Source organism: Stegostoma tigrinum, chromosome 27 (assembly GCF_030684315.1).
Source record: "Stegostoma tigrinum isolate sSteTig4 chromosome 27, sSteTig4.hap1, whole genome shotgun sequence".
NCBI classification, from domain to species: domain Eukaryota; kingdom Metazoa; phylum Chordata; class Chondrichthyes; order Orectolobiformes; family Stegostomatidae; genus Stegostoma; species Stegostoma tigrinum.
The window spans coordinates 10,773,092-10,797,782 of record NC_081380.1 but is presented as its reverse complement, the minus strand read 5'-3'; the positions used below and the strand labels follow the sequence as shown (position 1 = coordinate 10,797,782).

The window sequence follows — 24,691 nt, the reverse complement described above, 5'->3', positions numbered from 1 at the left end:
CTTGAGCTAGCTCTGAGCAAATTTCACCAGCATGCATCATTCTCGGTTGTTTGTCTGAAACTGTTGAACAAACTGTCTAGAACACCATTATCCCAGATCCTTTTGACACATTCTCTCCTCAGTTCAAAACTTTCTTCAGAAATCTCACTGTGAAGTATTTACTGCAATCATACAGCAGTGAAGGGGTCATTCAACACATCATATCTGTGCCAGCTCTTTGAAAGAGCCCGCCAATTAGTTCCATTTCCCCTGTTATTTTCCTGTGGCCCTGCAATATTTCTTACATCCACTTTTTTTTTCTTCCAACGCCATTTCAAAGCACTCCAGATTATGAAAACATGCATCATGAAAACATTCACATCTCTCACCAGTTCTCTTAACAGGGCTATATAAAAAGATGTTGCTGTTATTAAATGTGGAATAGAATTCCATTACTCTGGAATCACTGAGTGGCCAAGTCTTCTACTTCTTGGATATTATGCCAGCACCTGCTGTAACTCAACAAGTCAATGTTCCACCTAAAGAGAACAAAGCCACTCCGTGCCAAAGGACCCTCTGACTCCTTCAACTTTGCATACAAAGGGGAACTGTTCTCTGTTACATAAGTGACAGCATTACAGGCAATAAGACAAATTACAGGCAAGCACAACTCAAGAGGAAAGCTAAACTGAGTCAATTTACAATCCTGTTAGGCTTCTCCCCAGATTGCTTGCATTGACGCTCATCCAAAATCTGAGTGACAGCAAACTACTCATCTTGCCTCATACTCATACCAATCATGTGCTCACCACATCATGTGACAACAGAATACAATGCAGACTACCATCAGTATGGCAGCACAGTTTGCAGTACCACTGGTTCCATTAACAATGTAGCAAGCCTTCTGATGGCCACTGAATAGACTGACAAGCCCATAGAAAGGAAGCCTCCAGGTTCATCCTTCATTTACAGTGAATCATAAGATTTAAACTATGCCAGTACTTAAAATGCGCTTGCAACTCTGGGTTTTACAATGGTGTGAAAAGGAAGGGGGGCAGGAGGGTGAAGGGGAGAATAAAACTCTGCCCTGATCATTATTCCCTGATGCCTGTTGGCAAGTTTCGATATCAAATCAAAATTCAACTAGTCTTGGTCAAACCTGATGCGTCCTTAACTGCACTGCTGTTTGCTGTCTAGATTCAAACAGGCTGCCTCTGAACCCTGTCCCAGCAAAGGTCTGCAACTTCAGGGAAGAGAGGAATGAAGTGAACTGGCAGGAAAAACATACTAAATGCAAGTTAAACAGAGGGATTAAAAACCCGACTGTCATTTACTTACAATAACACCGCATCTGCAAGGACATCTTATGCCACATTTTCAGTTCAAACTATCTGACACTTTGGTTATATATGGAATAATATCCATCATATCTGGTGTAACATGGCTATCAACATACTTGGAAATCCTTTTAAAGTCAAGATTTTAACCATGATTCACCTTGCAAGGCTCCTTATGTCAAATACCATTGTTAAACTTTGGTCTGTCTCGCAGATTATTACTTCTACAGACAATTAAACTATTGCTCCATTGATTAATTGATTTGGATTTTAACTGTATTATCTATAATTACTGGTCCTCCTTGCTAGTCAATCCAGGCATTCAATATCACTTATTTAATTAGTTGGCGTTAATTCAATTATATGCAAGAAATGTCTTTATTTATTTAATTCTCTAACTTCGATAGTGCCTATTTTAATCAATGCCCGTTTCTGATACCTTTCTTCATTCAAATGATTTGCATTTAGTTTGAGAGATCCATTATGAATGTTACAATATTTGCAGACTTTACAAAAAAAAAATCTGCAGACGCTACTCTTCCACTGTGGATTTATGGTCCTGCTTTACTTCAACACTGGGAACGTTATCATCTACAAACATCTACAATAGTACAGTAATTCTCTTCAGTAAACTGTTGCCTTTGACAATACTTTCTGCAATTCTGGCCAAGGGAACTGCCAGGCATCTCAGACAGATTTGTGTCTCATGTTTGGGCCTGTGATAACTGGGACCACTGGTCAATAAACTATTTTCCGGCTCAATTCCAAATTTGATCTGTTTCTTTCATTCGAACTAAGAAATTTACTTCTATCAGCCTTTCTATTTTATCACTAAACTTCAAGATCAGAAATTAATTCTCAAGAGTATTTCGACCTTTCCATGCTGTGCAATGTAACCATTTAAAGTATTTTAGTAAACAATAGGGTGCTTCTTTTTCACTGAAGAGGTTTCAGAAACATTTTTCCTTTAACTTTTCCGAACAGCCATAGAGATGAAAGCAGTGAAAATCAGTTTATGGGCAAAAGGGCAAGAAGCAAAAATTATAGAAAAGATGCAAGGCAGATGTCAATTGTTCCATTTATCATTTTTCTCATGTGCTTCCAAATGAATGGATTAACTAACCTCACTGTTCCATTAGTTTATTGTTCACATGTCCACAATGTTGCATTTATTTATTTTTTTGGTTCCGACTGCTCTGTTCACCTCATAATTAATATTATGTTGTATAAAGTTCATAGGTCTTCACACCAGCAATGAGAACTGTAGGAGATCAACTAGTTTATTTGGTTAATCAGCTGAGCACATGAATCAAAGAATCTTACAACACAAAGGCAGCCCTTCTGTCTGTTTTGTCTATGTTAGCATTGCGAAAATATACAAGTTAGATCCAACGCTCTCCTTATCATTCTGTAAGTATTTTCTTTTCACATAGATATATCCAATTTCCTTCTCAAAGTAACAGTTCAGGGATAGCAGGGAATAAAATGACTTTGGTTTGTAGACAGAGATGTGCTTCAGCCAACTGTTTAGTCACAAGCAGAGGATAGAAGTTCGAGAAAAACAAATTGAAGATGGATTGCAAATACCAGATCTGGCCAGAGTACAGTGGGATTAAAGTAAATGCTGTAGTGAAGTGGTTACGAGATGTTCGTCACGATGTATTTTTATTTACAAGAGTTTCCGTTGTGTCAGCTCACAGTGGTCAATCAGGGATCACATCGTCTCCCACAAATCCGTTAAACATGAGACCACAGAGAGCTGCAGGTCAGAAAAGCATTCAGGAAGATTGTGCACCCTCCTACACAGAGACTACTCAAATGGGTTTGCTTTAGACACATTAATTCCTCAACAGTTTGTACTTTCACAGCATTCCTTATGTGAAAGGAGATATTTCATCATGTTACACAGCAAAGAACAAAAAAGACAGATCCAAGGGAAGGAGGCACGGAGTCAGGAGAGGTTGGGATGTATGGGGAAAAATAAGATGACCAAGAGTCGTCTTTGGATAGTGGGTGTAGTCCTTAAAAAAAAAAAATCACAGAAGAGTGACAGCAGTCAGACACGTTGAAGTGAAGAGTTCCAGCGTAGGGTATATTAATGATTTGGATGAGGGTACAAAATGCAATATCTCCAAGTTTGCAGATGATACCAAGTTGGGTGGGGGTGAACTGTGATGAGGATGCAGAATTCCTTAAGCATGATTTTGACAGGTTGGATGAGTAGGCAAATCAATGGCAGATGCAGTATAATTTGGACAAGTGTGAGGTTATTAACTTCAGAAGCAAAAACAAGGAGGCAAGGCCGATTACTACTTGAATGGCTGTAAATTGGGAGAGGGGAGTATGTGCAACAGGACCTAGGCATCCTTGTGTACCAACTGCTGAAGGATGTAAGTGTAGTGGGCGGTAAAGAAGATAAAATGGTAAACTGGCCTTCATTGCGAGAATTTTAAGAGAAAAAGGGCAGGGATGTGTTGTTGCAGTTGTACAGGGCCTTGGTGAGACCACCCCTGGAGTATTGTATGCAGTTTTATTATTCTTTTCTGAGGAAAGATGCTCTCCAAACAGCATAGCGAGGATTTATCAGGCTGATTCTGGGGACGGTGGGTCTGACGTACGAGCAGAGATCGACTAGGTTGGGATTGGTTTCACTAGAGTTCAGACGAATGTTGGGGGGGAATCTCATGGAGATTTACAAAATTCTAACAGGACTGGTTGACACTGGGCAGGGTTGGTGCAGGAGAAGTTCCCAATCGTGGGTGTGTCTAAAACCAGGGGTCACAGTATGAGGATTCAGGGTAGACTATTTAGGACGGTGACAAAGAGACATTTCTTCACCCAAAGAGTGGTGAGCCTGCAGAACTCATTACCACAAGAAGTAGTTGATACTAAAACATTGAATGTATTCAAGCAGTGACTAGATATAGCACTTAGGGCGAATGGGATCAAAGGTTATGGGGAGAAAGCAGGATTTAGCTATTGAGTTGGACAATCAGCCATGATTGTGAAGAATGGCAGAGCAGGCTCGAAGGGCCAAATGGCCATGTTCTACTTCAACCTAAGATAATAAAATGTGAGGCTGGATGAACACAGCAGGCCAAGCAGCATCTCAGGAGCACAAAAGCTGACGTTTCGGGCCTAGACCCTTCATCAGAGGTCTCTGATGAAGGGTCTAGGCCCGAAACGTCAGCTTTTGTGCTCCTGAGATGCTGCTTGGCCTGCTGTGTTCATCCAGCCTCACATTTTATTATCTTGGAATCTCCAGCATCTGCAGTTCCCATTATCTCTTCTACTTCAACCTCCTTTGTTTCTATGAGTGACTGATCATTAATTTATTTTTGCCTCCTATAGCAAGTCTCTATTCTCAAGTCAAATTAATCAAAATCCACTTGTGAAACGTGGACCCTTTGGCCACTTATTGTCCTTTTTCTCTTCATAGCAATCTGCCCATTGTCCTCTCAGCTTAAGGTATGGTTTAAACTAAAGGCAAGATGATCTTCTCCACATCCTGAACCAGCTAGGCCAGGAGCCCTAAATACATGGGACAACTTTCGTCTCAGTGGCATATCAGTAGCATATTTAAAGTGCTAATATTCTGTCTTGCAGCCAAAGCAGGAGAGGCTGAAGTTTCTAGTTGATAATGACTTGCTGATTCAAGAAAAGATCAGTGGACATCCACCATTAAATTTCAGTTTTGCTACAGAAGCTGATGAAAACAGTTCAGTGAGACTAGCCACTTGGAAAATTCGTTCAATACAAGACAAGCTGAAACACACAGGCAGCACAGCCATTCTGAAATATCCTGATTAAATTAATCTTCTGTAGCATAGAAAAGAGGCCAGAAAAGATACACTGGAGCAATCTGTTGGAAAATAACACACCATGACAAATTGCTGGCCTTACTCATATCTTAAATTAGAAAGTTCATTCTACTCCTTCATCCCAAAGAGTCTTATCACTTGTAGCCAGTAGATGGTGCAGTCTGCCTAGCCTTTATCTTATCTTGCATATTTAAACCATATGAATTTGAGATGTGGAGGTGCCAGTGTTGGACTGGGGTGAACAAAATCAGAAGTCGCACGATATCAGGTTATAGTCCAACAGATTTATTTGAAATCATAAGATTTCGGAGTGTAGCAGAGTATTCCAGACTGTTAACATTTATAGGCCAAAACAGTGAAAATGACACAGGATCCTAGTCTAACCACCAATCTTACACTACAACAATATACTTACATACAAATACAAGACAAAACTTGCAGTAGCATCATTCACAAGCTTAGAAAGTCCCAAATTGTTCGGAACCCAGTGATGTACATTTGAAGTGTAGTTACTACTGCCATGTCAAATGTGCATATACAATATTTACAGGAAATCAGTCTGATGTAAAAGAACCCACACATGTTGCTGGGACTGTGCTACTCAGGTTTTGTTGGCTCTCTAATGAAATGCCCGAGTATTTTAGTTGCTCCCAATTGCTAAACAATATTGTGCATCGACAGCTTATAGACTTGTTCAACGTTGCACAAAACAGGCTCTGTTTTAAGCATTTTGTGATACTCTGGATGCGCAAAACTTTTAAAAGCATAACTTCATACTTGATCCAAGGACCTTAATAAGTATCCAAGTGATCCAGTTTCACAATGATCTGCCTCAGAACAGTCACCTTGGGAATAAAGTAGCTTCCCACCCAAGTGCATATAGATTGCGTATTGCAGGATGTTCAGAAAGGATGATGAGTAGCTTTGTAGTGAATAGTAAGAGCTGAGCCAGGAAGCAGTACAACTGCCAAATGTTCAAGAATTCACGCTTTCTCTTCTTACTTCAAACAAACGGACCATTTCAGTATTGTATGAATTTGGTCTATGTTCTGTTTTGTGTCTTGGTTTTTGTTTTGCTTATTTCACCTTGTAACTAAAGTCAGCGCACAGTGGGTTGGTGATATCGCACGATCTGGCTTCCAACCTTCAGAAAGTTGTGATGGGCATAGTGCATAGGCTTAAGGTTCATTTATAGGCCTGGGGTTTTAAAATGCTTTGACTCTAGGAAAAAAAATCCAGGTTTCAGTGGACAGCTTCTTTAAACTGTGCTTGAACTGGGAAAATGAAGGAAAGTATTGGGCAAAAACCCAAAGTGTAACAATCTATCATTATGAATGGGGAGGCTTTATGGAGTCACAGGCTAAATATCGCTCTATAATTCCATGTGTAGACTCAACCACCGAACGCTTTCATGCCACAGAACACTGGGTGCTTTTCTTCGGCAACAGCCACAAGCGTTCATAAATGACTGTGGGATTTTCGCATCAGGAAGTGGGAGCATGTGCATCTTTATTTATAACATTGGTTCAGTCATCAGGCTTCATCTACTGGAGATTTGATCTACTTCTCAAAAAGAACTTTACATTGTCTTCAACTACATTAGGGCATGTCTACTCTACAAATATTGAAGGGGTCCGGGCGTTGCTCCAATTGTGATAGCCAACATCACCACAGTGACTTATTTTTCTCAGGGAATCTAAGGCATGGGTACCGAAAATTTAGAAATGTATACACAAGTTAAAATTCAAGCAGAGTAAAATAAATAAGTCACAAAATTAATCAAGGAGCAACGGATGGGATTAGTTCCAGTATGGCAGATGGGCAGATATTCTGAACACATCATTCTTGAATATCCAGTCTCCAGCTTATCTAATAATATCACAATGATAATCTGCTTTCCAGCCTTATATTCCAGTCTAAATCCTGTCCTTCTAATGCCAGAGTACTGCTTGCAACCTACAATCTCTATATCAACTTCAAAGAGCAACTTTTCTTTCATCACACATCCTGCGTTAGCGAATTATCTCAACAATATATGTTATCCTGCTGTTTTGATACTCTACATACTTTCAAAAGCATCTGAAAAATATCCATCTCTTCAGCCATGTCTCACTCCACCTCCCCTCCAATTCCTTTCGCTCTTCTGTGCTGATTGTTGCCCTTGCAAAATTGCACAGAGGTACATATAAATTGCCACTGCCCATTCCCAGTATGGAGCCATTTCCTGTCCAACAGAACAGACAACATGAAATGCTGTAGTTAAGCTAATCACAAGCAGTGGGTCAAGTCTGGTAAATAAGTGTTGAAACGTTTTCAGCCAAACTCCTGAAACATTTCATTGGCTTGCTCAGTTCCATAAATAGTTTCTGTATTTCCTGGACCACCCCCACACAATCCCCCAGGTTAAAAAACTGAAGCCATGCAGCCTCATCATTTGGTTTTGACAACGTGCAGGCTTCAACCTCAAAGCATCTCCTCTGGAAACGTAACGATCCACTTTTTAAAAAGAAAACCCCTCTGGAGTGCTTTTGGCTTGTAAGAAACATGAACGTCCACTGAATTGGTCACCCCTACTTAATCCTTCCAAGCCCATGATGCTTGGCTGACACTTAAAAAAAACGAGGGTGAGTGGATATTACCTATCACTGAGTCTTCTGACACAGATGTTGTATTTGTTTGTACACAGACTTGTAGTATTTTAACTTAGCTTCTGAATTCCACAGTTTAACAGTTCTATCTTCCTCTTTTGTACAACAGAATACTTTTCCACTTGTTAAAATCAATAAGCACATTCAAACACATGCAATGTGGCTTTAACCTTAAAATAAAACCATAAAGGCTTTGATTATAAAACGTCCACACATTGGAACAGTTGATTTAATGTATTTAATTTACAGGTCTGTATGGAAACTCTGATAATTGGGGAAAATTGATCATCTCCAATATTTTGCACTTTATTTAAATAAACAATATAATTCTTCCCAAATGTCACTGCCTGCAACACCAGAGTTGGTGGAAGACCAGAGGGGTGCTGAGGGAGAGGTACATACTTTCTTTCTCCAGCTCAGGCAGGAAAGCTTACAAGATAACTGGAGGGATTCAACATCACATGTTAGAACAAGGAACTTTGCCAGGATATAGCATACATAAACAAGAATGCAGAAATAATTGAAGTGCAAGTTAATGAGTTATGGATGAAAAAAGGGTGAATAAAAATAAAAATAAACAGAAACACCTTGCCACTTCAGTCAAAACAGATGTGAAACAAAATGCCTCAAAACCTTAATTATTAACAGAAAAATGAATTAATTCTGGCTGATAAGTAATTGCTGCATGGGCCTCGACCAGATGTCATGAGGGGAGGTAGCTTGCAGTAGAGTAATGATTCCAAATAGTAAAAGTTGATCCAAATTATCAGTTAGCAAAAACATGTCTCGGAATTGTACCTGTTGAGATTGCACTTGACACTACTAGATCAAAACACCGTCATCGATCCTCAGTTTCTGAGAGAAACAAATAAAGAGAGACACTAACAGGTATACTAACATATTAAGTACTTATGTCAGTTGAGACTCACTGTAAGTGACCTACAAAACATGGCAAAACATCATCTCCCACCCTCCATTAATTCCCATCTCTTCTGCCGGGATGGAAAGCATATATCACAGCAATCTACGCACAGAAGGACTGGTGTAAACCGTTGGCTGCCAAAAAGCATGGGAAGTTTAAATGTCAACTATTGTTGATAAGCAGACAGTGGGTCCTTAACAAAATCATTGGTCCCTTTCTAAGATCAGCAGTCAAAATTTCAACCCACGTACCATCTCAGGGACTTCCAGACACCCTAATCTCAGTGAAACCTGTACTAATTTCAGCAAAAGGACAGTGATCCATCACTTTGCATCAACAAAGGCAAAGCAACACCAAACCAACAGCTGCCACAGGTCTACATTTCACTCTCCACAGCTCAACTGGTAGCAAGCTTGCCTCAGTCAGAAGGATGCTTATTCAGGTCCACCGCCAGAGGCTTGAGCACATCATGCAGTACGAAGGGAACAAGGCATTGTCGCAAGTCCTATCTTCCTCCTGTGACTTAATAAGCCAAAAGGTCTGGGTTCAAGTCCCATTTGCTCCAGAGGTGTGTCACAGATTGCTTAGAGTTCCGGGTGGACATAAGATTCTACAACAGAACCAAAGTAGTGCAAGGGAGATTTCCTGGCTAACACTTAGCCTCAAACTGTACCTATTGGATTCGGTCCTTTATTTAATCACTATTATGAGACTTACTGTGTACGAACTGATTGCCACATACAGCATTGACTACACTTCAAAAGTACTTCACTGACAAGAAAGTGTTTCAGGCCATCTATGGGTTTTAGAAGTTGCTGCATGAACAAATAATAATTCGTAAATTTGACTCAAAAGTAATGATTTGTACAACCTTGCTTTTGTACCGTTGCTTCAATGCTGCAGCACTGTTCTCCATCATATATACTATCACTATACCCATCGAAAATTCATTTTTATATGTACATTATCCAGCTACACTAAAACAACTTACCTTCCGCAGCAGATCTGCATGATTCTGAACCAATTCAGTGTACTTCTCCTTTAATTTTGTGTATCTTTGTTCATTGGCTTGAGCTTTCCCTGGGAAATAAGAAACAAAGTTGTCCCATCTATAATCTGTCACTGTGGGTTAGCAGTTCTTAAATGGTGAAGTTTAAGCATTTTGGTGTTTAAGCAAGTTCAAATCCCTCTGCTCCATAATCACAGAACTCACACTGACCCAGGGCTTTAAATGATATTTATCACATTTACAGAATACACAGCAGCAAAATGGTACTCCAAGATAGCAGTGGCAGCAGGGCAGGCAGTGTTCTGGGGCTCCAGAGCCCTATCTGCTGCCCAGCACAAGGCCAGCCACATCCTTCTTTCTCCTTTTCTCTTTCATCTTCATCTTTTTTCTTCTATTCAGTGGTGATAGTAACAGGGACAGGCTGCAAGGCGGTGAAAGCAGGCACCCCGAGGTGGTGATAATGGGAACTGCAGATGCTGGAAAATCCAAGATAATAAAATGTGAGGCTGGATGAACACAGCAGGCCCAGCAGCATCTCAGGAGCACAAACGCTGACGTTTCGGGCCTAGACCTTTCATCAGAGAGGGGGATGGGGTGAGGGTTCTGGAAGAAATAGGGAGAGAGGGGGAGGCGGACCGAAGATGGAGAGTAAAGAAGATAGGTGGAGAGGAGAGTATAGGTGGGGAGGTAGGAAGGGGATAGGTCAGTCCAGGGAAGACGGACAGGTCAAGGAGGTGGGATGAGGTTAGTAGGTAGGAGATGGAGGTGCGGCTTGGGGTGGGAGGAAGGGATGGGTGAGAGGAAGAACAGGTTAGGGAGGCAGAGACAGGTTGGACTGGTTTTGGGATGCAGTGGGTGGAGGGGAAGAGCTGGGCTGGTTGTGTGGTGCAGTGGGGGGAGGGGACAAACTGGGCTGGTTTTGGGATGCGGTGGGGGAAGGGAAGATTTTGAAGCTGGTGAAGTCCACATTGATACCATTGGGCTGCAGGGTTCCCAAGCAGAATATGAGTTGCTGTTCCTGCAACCTTCGGGTGGCATTATTGTGGCACTGCAGGAGGCCCATGATGGACATGTCATCTAAAGAATGGGAGGGGGGAGTGGAAATGGTTTGCGACTGGGAGGTGCAGTTGTTTATTGCGAACCGAGCGGAGGTGTTCTACAAAGCGATCCCAAAGCCTCCGCTTGGTTTCAGCCCAGTTCGTCCCCTCCCCCCACTGCATCCCAAAACCAGCCCAACCTGTCTCTGCCTCCCTAACCTGTTCTTCCTCTCACGCATCCCATCCTCCCACCCCAAGCCGCACCTCCATCTCCTACCTACTAACCTCATCCCACCTCCTTGACTTGTCCGTCTTCCCTGGACTGACCTGTCCCCTCCCTACCTCCCCACCTATACTCTCCTCTCCACCTATCTTCTTTTCTCTCCATCTTCGGTCCGCCTCCCCCTCTTTCCCTACTTTTTCCAGAACCCTCACCCCATCCCCCTCTCTGATGAAGGGTCTAGGCCCGAAACGTCAGCTTTTGTGCTCGTGAGATGCTGCTGGGCCTGCTGTGTTCATCCAGCCTCACATTTTATTACCCAGAGCTGGTGAGTGGGTGCAGGTCGAGCCCTTGTGAGATGGTGTCATAAGTGGTGACTTATAAACCTTTCACAGTACTCATGTGAGTACATGTGGCATTAACCTAATTCAATTCAATTTAGTTCAAAATATTAACTTTGAATATACTGACCAGTGGGCAAACCTCACAATTTTTCAGAAAAAACTTTAAACTTACGTTCGATCTCTGTGAGGGTCTTCTGGGCTTTCTCGGTGTCATCTTGCCTTTTCTTCACCTCCTCAAGTTCAGCCTTTAGAAACTCATTCTCATCCAATGCTTGTTGCTTCAGGTGCTGCTGTTCAGCCAGGTCTGCTTCTAACTCACTGATTCGACCCCTCAACTGTGAGATCAAGCGTTTGCTCTGAAACAGGCAGAAGGAGCAAGTTTGGCATTTTCATCTATTTCCAATGTAGAAAAACTAAACCCTACAGGCCAAGGCACCATGGAATGAAATTAACAACAAGGAAGCAGCAAACCTTTGACTGGCTACTATCCTGTGAAGGACCCTGAGAGGTTTCCTATGGAAAATATGTGTTGTTGAGGCAAGATCTGTAAATGATAACTAGCTAATGTGAAATTTGGGCTTTTCAAAGCTTACCGATCGTCAGAAGAGTGACACTATTGCGCCCTAGGCATTTGAAGAAAGAATAATTTATAGCAGGAGACATATGAGCAGAGTTCGATACAGCAGCAATTCAACAAGGGAAAACACCATGTAAGACAGACACAAGTGTGTGCATGTACCGTGCACAGGTGCGTGCATGTTTGGGAAAGAGAGAAAGTGAGGGAGAAAGAAAAAGAAAGAGGAAGAGAGAGACAGAGTGAGAAAGGGACAGCAAGACAGACAGAAATAGAGGAGGAGAAACAGACAAAAGGAGAGAGACACAGACAGAAACAGGGGATGGAGAGAGGGAGGGAGAGTCAAACAGAGGCAAAAGAGATACACATGTACAAAAGCACACAAAAATTGAAACTGAGACACAAGAAGGAGAAATTATCTACTCACCTTCCACCTGAAACCTGAACTAACTTTACACATTTGCAGCCAAGACAGAATCAGCACTTAACCCAGGAAAGTGGAGTGTTTACATTGAATCATACTCAATCTACTAGTGACAATGGTCATGACATTTCAACGCAATACTGTCACTAGGCACTTATGGTGTCTTTTCAAGTACCCACGATTGGGAAAAGCTCAAGGTAAAGCTAAATCTTATTTGTAACACTTCATTCAAAATTGCTGCAATACTGTCAAAGGGAAACATCAGTATTTGATAAAGCTGTTGGCAATAATTACAGTCAATTGCATAGTGCATTTGTACGATACTCCGGTTTGTTCTTTAGCAAAGACACTGAGTGTTTCGTACTGAATAGTTAATGAGTCTGTTAAAACAGATGAAGGAATACCATAAAAATAATTGACCATATTTAGTTCCCACAATAAGTTCTATTTTTCAAGATGAAAATGCTTTTTCCAGCCATAATCTGCTTTGGACAGCCAAAACATGATCATTGTACTGGAAAGCTTCTAGCAGTACAATTAGACACAATATGAAAACTGTAGTGAAATCCTAAAGATATTACTGTGGTGGGAGGAAATCAGCTTAACGGATGCAGTAGCTTCCAGAAACTAACAGAGCGCCCTCTCTCTCTCTCTCTCTCTCTCTGTGTAAAGTTTTCTTTAAAATATGAATGAGCCTAACTGTGTTTCTAACAGTCTCAAACTGCCTCTTCATTCACACAAATCCACAGCACAAAACTTTCTATAATTTAGCTGAAATTAGAACTGAATTAACAATAAGAACAGCAGGTCGGGGGGATGTCATAAAGGAAGGAAACATTTCAGGCATCAATGTGCAGAGTGTAACAGATGGATAAATTCCTCTCAGCGATATCCATTCAGTTCTAGATCATAAATATCCTTCTTGGCTATAAAAACAGAATTATTCTTTCCTTTAGATTATTTACTTTTCTTAAGTTGGTCAGAAGGCTGTCTAGAACGCAAGAAACTTCTATTGAAGTAACAACCTATCAGGTGTCTTAGAAATGTTCCAAAACAGTTCAAAAAGCTTGACATCAAATGGAGTCACTGATTGATACATATATCTATGGTAAAAAAATCAATTTGTCCAAAGTCTGACATACATTAGTGAGAAGAAAGGCCAGTTCAGATAGTGCAGATCAGCAACAAAATACATGAGAATAATATAAGACAAAACACAGTGGAACAAAAACAGAAATTGATGGAAAACCTCAGCAGATCAGGCAGCATTGTGGAGAGAAAGCAGAGTTAATGGAACCTTCTTCTGAAGCGGGGTTACTGGACACAAAATGTTAACTCTGTTCTCTCAGCACATCCTGCCAGACATGTTCAGTTTTTCCAGCAAGTTCAGATTTTGTTTCTGATTTCTAGCGTCCACAGTTCTTTCATTTTTTGTTGTTTAATAAACTGTGGATGCTGGAGCTATAAATCAAAACACAAAGTGCTGGAGAAACTCAGCAGGGCAAGCAGCATTTTGCAAAGAGAAAAACACCGAGTCCAACGACCTAGTGTCCAGGGTCAATTGAATCGAAACTTTATTGCCATTTTTCTCTCCATAGATGTTGCCAAACCTGCTCAGTTTCTCCAGAATTTTCTGTTTTGTAAAGGCCAACAGAATATTGAGCAACTTAGCCAAAATAAAATACAGGGTCAAAGAAAAGTATCAGATGTGTGTCTCTGGTCAGACTTCATTTTGAGTGATAACTAGTTCTGGCTGCAGTTTTCCAGGCCCAGGAGTGTAAAAGAAATGGTTATGTGGAGAAACTAAAGAAGATGGGCATAATCAACTTTCAGCAGAGAAGGTTAAGAGAAAAAGTAATTGAGGCTTTCAAAAACACCACACCAATTAATACAGTAGAAAGGGAAAGCTGTTTCCAATGGGAGTGACTTGATAACCTTAGCGTACATAAATATTTGTCACTGTTATCATGAGTGCTCTGCCCAAAGTATGGTTCCTTGGTTCGTATTTGCCTTTCCAAATCTGTCTAATCGATTCTATTCTTTAGCTTTGCAAATAACTTCCTTTAATTTTTAAGCCATCTGATACGGATACTCTTTTCCTCACCCTTTCTTCTCAAAATCCAACCCCTATCACCTCTCTTCAAAGTCTATTCCCTCCTAAAAGGTGCCGGACCTAGACTCTGTTTTTCCCTAATTACAATTCAGAAGTTTAAATGCTCATCAACACTCCAAAGCACTTCCTTTATGTTACTTCATCTGTCAACAGATCAGTTCTTTTCTCTTCAAAACCCACATTTCAGATTTATTTAGTAAGTTGGTCTTCTTCTGTAAGACCCAAGTCTCACATCCATACAAAAACAATCAAGCTCTTTGCACATTGCTTCCCGAGTTGTTTGTTCAGCTTTCCAATTACTAATTGTCTCAGCTGAGAGAGCTACCCTTGTTCTTATTTCTTTGTTGCATTTGCCATCTTTAGATATTATGTTTCCTAAATACTGAGTTCTTGTACCTGTTGCAGTTCTTTGCCTTCTACGAATTAATGAATATTTCTTGCTGATTTTGAGATATATATTGCTTTAGTCTTGTCAGTGTTCCCTTTCATTCCCGAGTTCATGCCTGCTGTTACAAGTCTAACGACTAATTCTTGCAACCTTTCTTTTGTGTTTCCCAAAAGTGTTTTGTCATCTAGAAATCTAACTGATGTTACCATTCACCTGCATGTTCAATTAAAATTCTGTGTCTTCAAATGCTTCTTTGATCATTACTGCTGCATACATATCAAAGCGGACTGATGATAAACAACACCCTTGTCAAATTCCCCAACCAAGTGCATATGATTCTAACACGGTGTTGGCTTTTTTAGGCCTTGCTGTTTGCCAAGTACAGATTTCTTATGAACTGCATCTACTCCAGACACTTTTACATCTATCTCATTTACTACTGCTCTTATCTCAGATATTTCTGCTCCCATGAAATCAATGATATAGAAAGAGAGCGTAATATTGACAACCATTTCAAGATTTTTGTTGTTTTTGGCACATAGTTCATCAATATGTTCCTTCCATCCTTGTGTTATTACTATTTGTTCGTAAAATATTTTTCTTACTCGATACTTCAGCACGGTATGCTAAGTGTCATGAATCTCGTTTGCTTTTGGACACACAAGGTCTATTCTTCAGCGTTAATTCCAACTGTTCAAGTTTTTCAGAATACTCTCAACTGTTGCCTCTTAGCTTTTCCATTTTTCTTTCTTAACCTACTATTCAAGGGTCTGCATTTCAGCATACCTTATTGCTTATCTTCCATTTGCCCTTTTCTGCTAACGTTATCAACGTTCTAGTCGTAGGCCATGGTTTCTAATCCTGGTTTCTCTCAAAAATACCACATTATTTAATCTGTTTCCTTTGCTCAGTGATCTTGCTGGTATCCTTGATATTTCCAGCTGATGCTTTACATACTTTTATATATTCCTTATCTAATTCTTTCAACTTCTCCAGGTTCCACTGGTTTCTGCATTTTGCCACTTGGATCTTCTTCAGGAATTCAATTTCATTTTCATAAGATTATGATTCGAGCGTACACCAGTTCCTAAGTGAACTTTTGAGTTCTTAACACAATAATATTGAGACAAAGGTGCAGGAATATAGTTTGATTAAAATCTTTCTGTATTGCCAAACATTTGATGCATATTGTTTTCCCCTGTAATGCTTAAACTATGCATCTATTGAGTCCTGTTAGAACATAGAACATAGAAAAGTATAGCACAGTACAGGCCCTTTCTTCTATAAAAACTGACCAGCTTTTACCCTTACTCATTTATAACAGCAGGACTAAATGGTCTTCTTCACTGCCTCTTCCTTCTCCAAACAATGCTGTTCCAACCTCTTTACAATAATGATACAGCTCTTCCCACTCTCCTGTTGAATTATTTTTCAGTTCTGCTATACATCCAATCAACCTCTTTGTCTGGATGTTCACTTGTGGGCATATGTTCTTGACCAATGGCAATGACCACTGGCTAGCCCTTTAGTTTAGTCAGCATCAGTCTACATGACTCGCATTTCACTTCACCCTCAGTGAGCAGCTTCCTTGTGTAACAATATTACTACTCCCCATTCCTTTTCATCTCAAACTGAGCACATCATTCTCATTTCATTCATTACGAGGCAATCCTTCCCTGTTCACATAATCACAATTTGTTTAATTTCTCACTTTAGGGTCTCTAGTGGTCTTTCCCTGTACACACATTGCATTTTTTGATGTTATCCAAACTTTATACATGAGAATTTTGCTGGATGGCAATTTGACACCCTTCATTTCCTTTATTGGTGAGTGCAGTAAACCCGTCTTTGACAGGGGTTCCCAGCAAAGCTCCTGAAGTTTATTTCAGCTGAATCTAACGAGCTATTTTCTTGTCAAATTCTAGTGGTGACGTTGCCACACCTTCCACTCTACTGTCAGTTTACTTGCCAACAATGCAATCACTACAGCAGGTCGCACTAGGCTATGATACTGGCAAAAGGCTGCAAACAATTGACCTTAACAACACATTTAAGGTAACTGGAAAGAGCGGAGAATTTCTTTATGTAACGATTGTTATTGCAATCTGGATACATAATCTGAAATGAAGTCGCGCAGTAGATTCAAATAAATTTCAAAAAGGACGTGGACAAAGTCAAGAAGGACAGAAGTTTGAGAGATAATGGGAACTGCAGATGCTGGAGAATTCCAAGATAAAATGTGAGGCTGGATGAACACAGCAGGCCAAGCAGCATCTCAGGAGCACAAAAGCTGACGTTTCGGGCCTAGACCCTTCATCAGAGTGGGGGATGGGAAGAGGGAACTGGAATAAATAGGGAGAGAGGGGGAGGTGGACCGAAGATGGAGAGTAAAGAAGATAGGTGGAGAGAGTATAGGTGGGGAGGTAGGGAGGGGATAGGTCAGCCCAGGGAAGATGGACAGGTCAAGGAGGTGGGATGAGGTTAGTAGGTAGATGGGGGTGCAGCTTGGGGTGGGAGGAAGGGATGGGTGAGAGGAAGAACAGGTTAGGGAGGCGGAGACAGGTTGGACTGGTTTTGGGATGCAGTGGGTTGGGGGGGGGGGGGTAAGAGCTGGGCTGGTTGTGTGGTGCAGTGGGAGGAGGGGACGAACTGGGCTGGTTTTGGGATGCAGTAGGGGAAGGGGAGATTTTGAAACTGGTGAAGTCCATATTGACACCATATGGCTGCAGGGTTCCCAGGCGGAATGAGTTGCTGTTCCTGCAACCTTCGGGTGGCATCATTGTGGCACTGCAGGAGGCCCATGATGGACATGTCATCTAGAGAATGGGAGGGGGAGTGGAAATGGTTTGCGACTGGGAGGTGCAGTTGTTTGTTGCGAACTGAGCGGAGGTGTTCTGCAAAGCGGTCTCCAAGCCTCCGCTTGGTTTCCCCAATGTAGAGGCAGCCACACCGGGTACAGTGGATGCAGTATACCACATTGGCCGATGTGCAGGTGAACCTCTGCTTAATGTGGAATGTCATCTTGGGCCTGGGATAGGGGTGAGGGAGGAGGTGTGGGGGCAAGTGTAGCATTTCCTGCGGTTGCAGGGGAAGGTGCCGGGTGTGGTGGGGTTGGAGGGCAGTGTGGAGCGAACAAGGGAGTCACGGAGAGAGTGGTCTCTCCGGAAAGCAGACAGGGGTGGGGATGGAAAAATGTCTTGGGTGGTGGGGTCGGATTGTAAATGGCGAAAGTGTCGGAGAATGATGCGTTGTATCCGGAGGTTGGTAGGGTGGTGTGTGAGAACGAGGAGGATCCTCTTAGGGCGGTTGTGGCGGGGGCGGGGTGTGAGGGATGTGTAGCGGGAAATACGGGAGACGCGGTCAAGGGCGTTCTCGATCACTGTGGGGGGAAAGTTGCGGTCCTTGAAGAACTTGGACATCTGGGATGTGCGGGAGTGGAATGTCTTATCGTGGGAGCAGATGCGGCGGAGGCGGAGGAATTGGGAATAGGGGATGGAATTTTTGCAGGAGGGTGGGTGGGAGGAGGTGTATTCTAGGTAGCTGTGGGAGTTGGTGGGCTTGAAATGGACATCAGTTACAAGCTGGTTGCCTGAGATGGAGACTGAGAGGTCCAGGAAGGTGAGGGATGTGCTGGAGATGGCCCAGGTGAACTGAAGGTTGGGGTGGAAGGTGTTGGTGAAGTGGTGAAGGACAGAAGTTTGTAGGACTTTGCAAAAGGGTTCAAACTGAACAGTTCACTCAAAGAGCCAACTCAGGCAAGATGGACAAATGGCCTCCTTCTGTGTCATAAGATTCCACAAGATAAAGGCAGAGTTTGGCTATTTTTTTGACAGTCTTAGAATTCTTCTGTCAGCATTACTTGCCTACTGAAAGTTGCTGGCATGTTCTCATTTGTTGTGGTCATCAGTCAAATATATGCAGTCAGCTGTGCTGTGGAATTGCGTACTAATCACTGCCTGTGGCAATCAGTGATTTGTACTGATCAAAATCAACAACCAAAAGCTGTAATGGGTCTGGTATTTTGTTGTCACAGTCATTTACCAAGATCAGCACAGTTTGCTGGCAAAGAGCATTTTAAAAACAGTTGCTGAAAGGCAAGTGTGTCGGTTGAATCGTAAATTTGCACCACCTAGCATATTAACTGCTAATATTATTACTTAGTCACTGTAAAGAATTCCAATGAAAAATCGATGACTACAGTACTTAGACCTCACTAGCATTTTAAACGACTCAGCTCTCTTACATTCAGAAAGTTGATTTTGGGTCAAGAGCAAAGACTGGACATTCACTTACATTTGCTTCAATAGTGCCACTATTCTGAGCAGCCACCTAGTTCAGGGAGACCAACAGACTATTTAATTAGCAACAACCTGGATTTATTGTAGTGCTTACAGCAGAGAAAAACATCCCAAAGTACTTCACAAATGTGCAAACAAGCACAAAAAAAGTTGAACCATAAGGAGGCACTTTTCGGAGGCAGTGGCTAAAATCTTGATTGAACTGGTGGGTTTTAAAAGAAGCTTTAAAAAGGAGAAAAGGGAGACTGAGGGGTGGAGGGAAGGAGGGAGGTAATTCCAGTGGAGCCTAGACAGATTTGAAGTACAGCCATCAATAATGGGAAAATTAAAGAGTCAGGGCAATTCTAGCAGTGGTAAGGGGAGGGGACTGTCGGTCTTCAGGAAGAACATGGCAGTGGTTGGATGTAAATACAAGGATAATCATTTTAAATTGGAGATACTGGGGTATTAGTAGCCAATGTAAGCCACTGAGAACTGCAGTGCTTGATAAATGAGACAAGGTGTTGCATGGAATACAAGCAGCAGAGCTGAGTGTGCACAGTATGCATGGAATGCAGCTAGAAGAACACTGTAATAATTCAGTTTGGAGGTAATAAATATGGAAAGATTTTTTGCCTTAGTTGGAATGAGGCAGGGCCACAACTGAGTCAAGTTACTTCAGTGGAAGTAATTGTTCTAATGGAGACCTCAAGGTTGAACAGGAGGCAAACTGCCAATAGTCTGATTTAATGGGAATCAGTGGCCAGGAAGACAGAGTTGGAAACAATGACAATGGTCTTCAGTTTAAAATATCTGCAAGGTTTAAGTGGAAAAACTAACGATGAGCATCAAAAAACCAGTTTGTCAACATAACTGGTAAGGTTGAAAAGTATGGTGGAGAGTTAGAGTTGTGTGCTATTTACCCACGTGATCAGAACATCAAGGATCAGCATGAACGTGAGGAAAGGGACAGAGATGAGGATAGATCTGAAGATTTCAGGAGTCATGGTATCTTGGTGGGAAGAGATGCCGTTATTGGAAATGCCTTAGTTGTGATCGGACAGGTAGAATCCTGACAGGATAATCTCATTGAGTTGGACAACAGCAAAGACACATTGGAAAAGCATAGCACAGCTGACCACGTCCATGATTGCAGAAAGGTCAAGAACAAGAAGTGAAAATATACCACTGACATGGACTCAGAAGGTCTCACAAATGAGGCTCAGTGGAGTCACTTTTATGATAACCTGTGTCACTGTTCCGAGCAACAAGTACCAAATCAGTCAGTTACCTAGATTCTAAGATATGAGACAGCAGTAAACAGGCATCCTACCTCGATTTTAAAATTCGCCATTTCTTCCTTCAGTGACGCAATTTCCCCATTGAGTTGTTCAATCAACTTGTCCCTGGGAACAGATAAATTCAAGCTATAAATGCTAGTATACAACAATAACTAAAATCCACTGCAGATCAACTGACAATAATTAGGAAGCCAAATGATTAACCCTTGTGACTGTTATCAGGTGTCGGCCTATTTCAAAGCAACTGGTTGCCACAAAAGGTTTCGATATTTGAGCTAACTTCGTTACTTCTATGGCAAGTCCAGTCGAGTTTCTGGCCAATAGTAACCCGAAGATACTGATGGTGGGGATTCAATCATGGTAACATTATTGAATGTAAAACGACAGTGGTTTGATTGTCTCTTGTTAGAGATAGTCATAGCCTGACATTTGTGTGGCATGAACCTTACTTGCCATTTGTCAGCCCAAGCCTGGTTACTGTCCAGGCCTTATTGCATTGAAAACAGGGACTGCTTCAGTATCTGAGAAATCGCAAAGGGTGCTGAACGTTGTGCTATCATCGGTGAACATCGCCTCTTCTGATCTTGTGATGGAGGGAAGGTCATTGGTGAAACAGCCAAAGATGGTTCAGCCAGGACACTACCCTGAGGAAATCCTGAAGTATACTACTCAGCTCCAACAACAATTACCATCTTTCTCCATGCCAAGTATTACTCCAACCAGCCAAGAATTTTCCACGATTCCCACTAATTCCAGTTTGCTAGGGTTTCTTGATGCCATACTTGACCAAATGCAGCCTTCATGTCAAGGAGTGTCACTCTCACCTCACCTCTGGGATTTAGCACCTGTTTTTCACAGAATCTCAAAAGAGGCCATGCATCCCATTGTGCCTGCAACAGTTGTTCAAATTAGCACCATTACCTAGTGCCAAGCATACCCATACCCTGACAGACTATTTCTATCCAAATAATCATCCAATACTTACTTGAATGCCTCAACTGAATCTGTCTTCACTACAATTCCAGACAGTGCTTTCTTTACCTCAAAACCTCTCTGTATGAAATATCATGTCACACATCACTCAAGCTTCATTTGCACATCACATTAAATCTATGCTAACTCATTCTTCTTCCTTTTGAGCAGGTTTTAAAGCTGTGAATCACAATTAAGATATTGAGTTTGTGCTGTGCATATGGACTTCTACAATGCAAATTTATTTCACTAAAAAAGGCTTACTGATCAACAAAGTAATGACAAAAAGGCTTTGAAGCCAGCTATTCTGTGCACAAATGTACACATGGCAACACGGTGGCTCAGTGGTTAGCACTGCAGCCTCACAGCGCCAGGGACCTGGGTTCGATCCCAGCCTCGGGCAGCTGTCTGTGCAGAGTTTGCACATTCTCCCTGTGTCTGCGTGGGTTTCCTCCAGGTGCTCCTGTTTCCTCCCACAGTCCAAAGGTGCGCTGTCTAGGTGGGGTGGCCATGCTAAATTGCCTGTAGTGTTCAGGGGTGCATGGGGTATAGGGGGATGGGTCTGGGTGGGATGCTCCAAGAGGCGGTGTGGACTTGTTAGGCCAAAGGGCCTGTTTCCAGACTGTAGGGAATCTAATCTAATCAATACATTGCCAGGAAGCAAAGCAAAGCACATTTCATTAAATGCTCAAAGCTAAATACTGTAAATGTGGGAAAGCTAAGCTTGCTCTAAGACTTCAAATGTGCACATTCACTTATGTTTGGGATACAAGAATTTAGCTGATATACAAATACAAATTTTACACAATAATAAAGGGGGAACAATGGAAGTTCTTTAAGTGATTTACAAATGAATGAAATGCACTGGACGCATCTAGAAGGAGGTTTAGTGATGTCAAGGGAAAAGCAGGTCTCAAGGTGTGAGTATCAGTCACAGAAATCTGAATGCACAAAAAACATTAAACAACTCCACTGGGTTTAAAGACTGAATACTTTACAGTGAATAGTACAATGTAATTGAGATTAGGGTCTAGCAGTACACCAGGTATTTCAATAAGCTAATTCAGACATTTCATTCAAACTACTCTGCTTATATTAGTGACAGAACACTGGAAAATGCTTATAATGCAAAGAGAAAGACAGCAAAGACTCAACAACCACATAGCCCTGATCACTACTGCATTGAGCGCCTAACTCAGGACCAGCTAAAGTGATCACAATGCCAGTCAAGTCTTGTTCCTGCACTGCAAATTAAAGAGTTGTTGTTATTTGTATATGTGATATTGCTACTTTGTTTGGGCTATTCTGAACTGTACCTTAACAGAATCTAGCTCATATTGAGCCCTTCATCATCGTTGTGGACACAATATTAATTAGTTACATTGATCATTGCTGATTTCATTAACAATGCAGGTTTCTTGGGACATTTTATTTTTCCTTTGTGAAGCAGTTTTCCACCACATTTATCAGTTCCCATCTATAAATAAACAATTAAGGTATGGAATAATGGTGCAAATCAACATAAAATCTCCCAGAAATCAACAAAAGATTCAAAGATAAACCTAACCATTACATGGCAAAAGGCTGATTTTCTGCCCTACCGCTAAGTGGTCTGATTTGGAGTTAAAAATGAGTATTGATTTAATCTTGGCATGCTTGTGTACATTGCAATCAAATTGCTCTTTAAATTTATGGATATCGCTGTTTCAGTAAACAGAATGACCATTAGTGCTGAACTCCTGTACCACATTTTCTGTTAAGTGCACATTTTCCCCATCATGACAAGCATCAAAAGGAAACCATTCCCACTGGAAACAGGACTCAGCCAGGAGAGATCCATTCAACAGTTTTTAGGGGTTGGATCTTGGGCACATTGACAAAGTGATGTTCTGCCCTTTGGCCTTTTTTTCCCTGAACAATATAGATTTTCACTGAACATGGACTGTCCATCAATCATCGAAATTACACTAATTTGTCTACCATGGGTTCTTCCAACAATTTCCACTGCAGAGTTATCCTTTGAACATTTGATTGAATGCAGACTATGACGTATTATTCAATGAAGGCAATAAATGGAAAATCAAATCACACGAATCTCTCTAAAAAAAGGCTCATATTAAAACCAAGATGTTGCTCAGCTCTGCAGGCTTGAGCAGTTCATGTGCTCCTTTAGCTTCATTTTGATTGTGACATCAGAAGGCTCTTGTAACACTGCCATTCACCTGCCCTCTGCATGAAAGTACGTTTAGATCAGAAAGATCTAAAACTTTAAAACCACAACTCAGGAAATGCATGAAGTTATCTTGTCATCATTAATTTAGTAACAGTCAATGTAAGATGTTCATGAAATCAATATTCCTTACCTGTCATCCTTCGACATCCCATTCTGGTTGTTAAAATTGAAAGGGTCAGTTGGCCCAGGACTTCCAAAGAGGTCATCAAATTTATTGTCAAATAAATTCTGCAAGGAAAAGAGTTATATCTGATGGTGAAAAGAACCCATGACCATTTCAAAGTGTAAGATTTCAGTCTCTTTGCAGTTCACAAGTACAAGGATTCCTCACCACTTTAAACACTACAAGAAAGAACACAAAGTTAAGGAAGGGAGAGAAGTAATGAATCAGTCAGTCAGTCTCTGCAAAGCCCGAGAGAAGGGGGTAAACAGTTAGCAATCTCAGCAATCAATCAGAGCAAGAGAGGCAGAATCTATGAGGAGCTGCTTCTCACCTATTCATGCATCAGGTGTGGGACAGGAGCAACTAGAAAGGTAAGTGGGTGTGATGAACAAGTCACTGGTAGGGAGGGACAGATGGATGTCTGTGCCTAAGGGGCTGGCCAGGCCAAGGCCTTCGTAAGGGGCTGACTGCTGCAAAGGACAGGAGCAATGAAGTAAGTTGCAAGTGGCAGTGAGGTGACTGCAATGTGGGGTGGGGGAATGCCAAAAGGAGGCAACTAGTTAGGGATGGGCAGAAAAGGAAGTTGCACAAGAGAAGAGTTTTAAACCTTCAATAGTGGAACACAACTACCTAAGATGTAGTGAGGTAATGACTTCCTGAAACTGACCGTGGAAGATCTAACTTAAGGGTGCAAAGATGAGGAGACACTATCTGGAGGGTAGTGGATTTTTTTTAAAATTCAAAACTGTCAATTGTTAAATTTAAATCAGTAAGTAAGATCAGTAAAGACAATAGGATAGTGATTGCTTGGGTAAATGTTTCAGTTTTGTGTATATGTAAGGAAAAAACATTGGCTGTGACCTCACACCTCTTGAAGGTACTTTGGACGATGAGACTTTTTTTGTACAGAAGCATTTGCAAACAAAACT

The 24,691-nt window shown here is 41.5% G+C and overlaps 1 protein-coding gene across 2 annotated transcripts in view; it reads right to left on the bottom strand.

The window, feature by feature from the left end:
• The window catches only part of hip1 (huntingtin interacting protein 1), a 333,480-nt gene that overhangs the window by 45,795 nt on the left and 262,994 nt on the right, over positions 1 to 24,691 (bottom strand). For both annotated transcript variants that reach the window (XM_048557274.2, XM_048557275.2), the window contains exons 12-15: positions 23,730 to 23,827; positions 20,427 to 20,499; positions 11,490 to 11,673; positions 9,699 to 9,787 (exon numbers count right to left, since the gene is read on the bottom strand). In XM_048557274.2, the coding sequence (XP_048413231.1) occupies positions 9,699 to 9,787; positions 11,490 to 11,673; positions 20,427 to 20,499; positions 23,730 to 23,827 (444 nt within the window). The remainder of the gene's footprint in view (positions 1 to 9,698; positions 9,788 to 11,489; positions 11,674 to 20,426; positions 20,500 to 23,729; positions 23,828 to 24,691) is intronic.